The sequence below is a fragment of the Otolemur garnettii genome, unplaced genomic scaffold (assembly GCF_000181295.1).
Source record: "Otolemur garnettii isolate 467f Iridium unplaced genomic scaffold, OtoGar3 scaffold00066, whole genome shotgun sequence".
NCBI classification, from domain to species: Eukaryota; Metazoa; Chordata; class Mammalia; order Primates; family Galagidae; genus Otolemur; species Otolemur garnettii.
In genome coordinates, this window is record NW_003852461.1 from 2061979 (window position 1) to 2065721 (window position 3743).

At 58.5% G+C, this 3743-nt stretch overlaps 1 protein-coding gene across 1 annotated transcript in view; it reads left to right on the forward strand.

The window, feature by feature from the left end:
- Positions 1–3743, forward strand: part of PCSK9 (proprotein convertase subtilisin/kexin type 9) — a 20784-nt gene that overhangs the window by 13028 nt on the left and 4013 nt on the right. Inside the window, exons 6-9 of the mRNA XM_012807202.2 lie at positions 1331–1527; positions 2287–2470; positions 2966–3139; positions 3439–3587. Coding sequence (XP_012662656.1) covers positions 1331–1527; positions 2287–2470; positions 2966–3139; positions 3439–3587 — 704 coding nt within the window. The remainder of the gene's footprint in view (positions 1–1330; positions 1528–2286; positions 2471–2965; positions 3140–3438; positions 3588–3743) is intronic.

The window sequence follows — 3743 nt, forward strand, 5'->3', positions numbered from 1 at the left end:
AAGGGACTTACTTGCGTGCATGACTGATTGGCCTTGCAGGTCACTCTGGGCAGGCAGACTTGGTGGAGGAACTGGCCGAGGACTTTTCCCACTTTTGCCAGTTACTCCATCCAGTCCACCTGTGGGGCCGCCCGTGAGGTCCCGCTGGGCCTCTCTGGTGGCCTGTGGACAGAGAAGAGGGAGGGAGTTCGTGCAGACTGATACCTGCCTGAGCCCACACATTGAGCAGAGGGCTTTACACACCATGGTCTGAGGCTGGCATTGTATTATCCCCAAAGAGGGGAGGTGACTTGCCCAGGGTGACACAGCGAAAGCCAGTTACCACACTGAGGAAGGTGCTGGTGACTTGATTTCCATTGCAAGCCCCAGGCCCTTGGGTCAAACATTGGCCCCAGACCTATGCAGAGGCACCACACCCTTGGGCCTGTTGGCAAAGCTGAGAAGGCCCAGGGCCCTGCCTGAATGAGGCTTTCCTGTGGAGCATGGGTCTTGTTGTTCAGTTTTAAAGGCAAGAATCAATAATCTCCTGCCCCATCAGGTGACCCCTGGGGCCATTCCACCCCTCTATTGACTGACCCATGCTCAGGAAGTACAGTTCTCAAAGGTCAGGGTGTGGAGGGGAGGCTGCTCTTTCCCCGAAGGCCTTTCCAGGCCTGGTGTTCCAGTCTCAGGAGGGCTTCGTGGGAAGCCCCCTCTTTGGGGTCCCACTCAGTGTGTAGAAAGCCCCTGTCATGTCACCTGGAACAGAGGGCGCTCAGCAAACAGTATTCCTTTCCTAGCCACGGCTATTTTCCCCTCTGAAAGCAGGTGGGTGTAGCCCAGAGATGTGGGCACAGCAGGTGCACTTAACACCTGGCAGCTGAAACTGTGCCCCAGTATGGCTGGTTTACTGCGGGTGCCATTGCTAACGTGCTCCTGGTCTGTGACAGGTTCTCCAGAGACACAGAGCCCAGGGGAGATACTGTTAGGGTATTAAGGACTTGGGTCGTGTGGGGGGTGGCGAGTCTGAGGTCAGCAGAGCAGGCCAGGCAGGCTGAGGGCAGAGTTCATCTTCCCCCGGGGAGGTGGGGGAACCTCAGTCCCAGCCTTTTCTCCCTACCCGCATGCCGGATTGGGGGGTGATCGGTGTTACTCAGTCTGATTTGTCGCGTCTCAGAAATACTCTCCCAGCAGCATTATTTTTCCCCAGAAGCATTTTGACTGGTGTTTGACCAAACATCTGGGCACCAACCCGGCACATAAGATTAACTGGCACCCCATGCCTCTGAGGGAGGGGCTGGAGGAAAGGAGCAGGTCTCCCTAGGGGCTGACCTTGGCATTGTCCTTTCAGGCCTGGAGTTTATTCGGAAAAGCCAGCTGGTCCAGCCTGTGCCACAGCTGGTGGTGCTATTGCCCTTGGCGGGTGGGTACAGCCGGGTCCTCAACGCCGCCTGCCAGCGCCTGGTGAGGACTGGGGTGGTGTTGGTGGCAGCCGCCGGCAATTTCCGGGATGATGCCTGTCTCTACTCCCCAGCCTCAGCACCCGAGGTAGGTGCTGGTGCCAGTGCTCCCCAGACAGCGGGAAGGGGCCGGTTGGGCCCCCCATGGCTACACGCAGTGGTTCCTGGAGGCGGTGCCGGCCTGGCTGTGCAGGGGGTGGGGGTGCGTGGGGTTTGGCAGAGACCTGGGGAGGGAAGGGGCTGTGGGAACACAGGGTAGGCTCAGCCCTGGAGGAGCTGATTGTCTAGCAGGGCTGTGACATCCTTCATCTGACCACTATTCCACAAGGCACCTACTGTGCGTCAGGCTGTTTGGACACTGGGGATCCTGAGGGGAAGGAATCCTGTCCCACTGCTGTCTGTCACGTGTCTGTGTGGACCTGACAGGGATGACCCAGGCCCTCCTTGGCCATCAGAGGCTTCCCTGGCTGGGTTTGCAGCTGTTGAAAGAAACAGGGCCCAGCAAGCCTTCCCCCCCTGCCCGCTCGGTTATGCCCCACAGTGCCTGTGACCGGCTGGCACACCGAGTGGTCTCCTGTGTGTTTCCTCATTATCTGCACCCCTCACCCTGGAATGCAAACTCCACAGGTGTTCTGGGGACCTTGCCTGGCACATGGCAGAGGGAAGCACTGAGGTGTGGTCAGGGGTGCAGAGTCAGGCTTCTTCCCTCAGGAGGGGACATTTGGAAGAGACCCAGACAAGCGTGTAGGAGTTGGCTGGCCCAGCTGGCAAAGCCCCCCAAGCCTCAGTCTGTCCCTGCAACCCCTCTCCTGGGCTCTGTTCTCTGCTACTCACCTCACTTTTCCAGGTCATCACCGTTGGGGCCACCAATGCCCAGGACCAGCCAATGACTCTGGGGGCCTTGGGGACCAACTTTGGCCGCTGTGTAGACCTTTTTGCCCCAGGAGAGGACATCATTGGTGCCTCAAGTGACTGCAGCACCTGCTTCGTGTCACAGAGTGGGACGTCACAGGCTGCTGCCCACGTGGCTGGTGCGTCACTACCCACTGCCTCAGCCACACATTGCTAATAGCCCTTTTGGCAGGCGGGGTCTGTGCTGGCATGGGGACTCGAGACAAGGCAGACCTGATGGAGTCTTCCAGGACACCAGTCTGAGGGGGGAGGCAGGTGCATGCACCGAGGGAGCACCGATAGTCAGGGCTATGTTAACGGGAACCCAGAGGAGACACCTACCCAGCCTGAGGGTCAGTGGAGGCTTCCCAGGGGAGGGGCATTTGATCTGGGCTTGGAGGATGAGTAGGAGTTCACCTGACAAACAAAACAGCGGTTACCAAGGCCCAGAGGTGTGACAGCAGGATGTCTTACTATTTGCTTTCACTTAGCGAGGGATTGTATGTGGCTTACCTTTGGGAGGAGAAGCTCGATATCCCTGCACACGTGCATGTGTGTCAGCATGCATGTGATCTAGCAGGACCCCTGGTCGAAGAGGAGGGTCGGGCTGCCCCATCTCTCTCCCCTCCCCCCAGGCATTGCAGCAATGATGCTGATGGCTGAGCCCAAGCTCACCCTGGCCGAACTAAGGCAGAGGCTGCTCCATTTCTCTGCCAAAGATGTCATCAATGAGGTCTGGTTCCCTGAGGACCAGCGGGTGCTGACCCCCAACCTGGTGGCTGCCCTGCCCCCCAGTGCCCACAGAGCAGGTGAGTAGGATGGCGGGGGGTAGAGGGGGGCAAGTCCAGACGGGGGCTGGGGAGGCCTCTGTGACTGTGGCTGTCTCTCTCCTCTCCCTCATCTGTGCAAGGAGTATCTTGGCACTTTAAATAGGATTGAACGAGAATAGGGTTCTGAAAGGGCTTTGCAGTACTTTTATAACAGTTTTGTTGAAAAAAGTTGAGTATGCTCTTTAAGCCTCCCTACCACGAACTAAAGATTTTTCTAGAGTGCCTGGTGGTTCCCCCTCTGCCCTGGCTCTGCTCCTCAGCCCAGGGCCTTGTTGCAGGTGGGCAGCTGTTCTGCAGGAGTGTGTGGTCGGCGTCCTCAGGGCCTACACGGATGGCCACCGCTGTGGCCCACTGCACCCCCGAGGAGGAGCTGCTGAGCTGCTCCAGCTTCTCCAGGAGTGGGAAGCGGCGGGGCGAGCGTGTCGAGGTGACTGCACCCTCTGCCATGTGTGTGTCTGTGCGTGATATAGGAGTCTGTCTCGCTTCTGAGCCCGTGGAGATCCCCAGCAAAGCCTCTGTCCTCTGGACTCTAGTCCCCTTAAAGGGTCAGCTAGAACAGGAGTTGGAGCACAACTCATGGCAC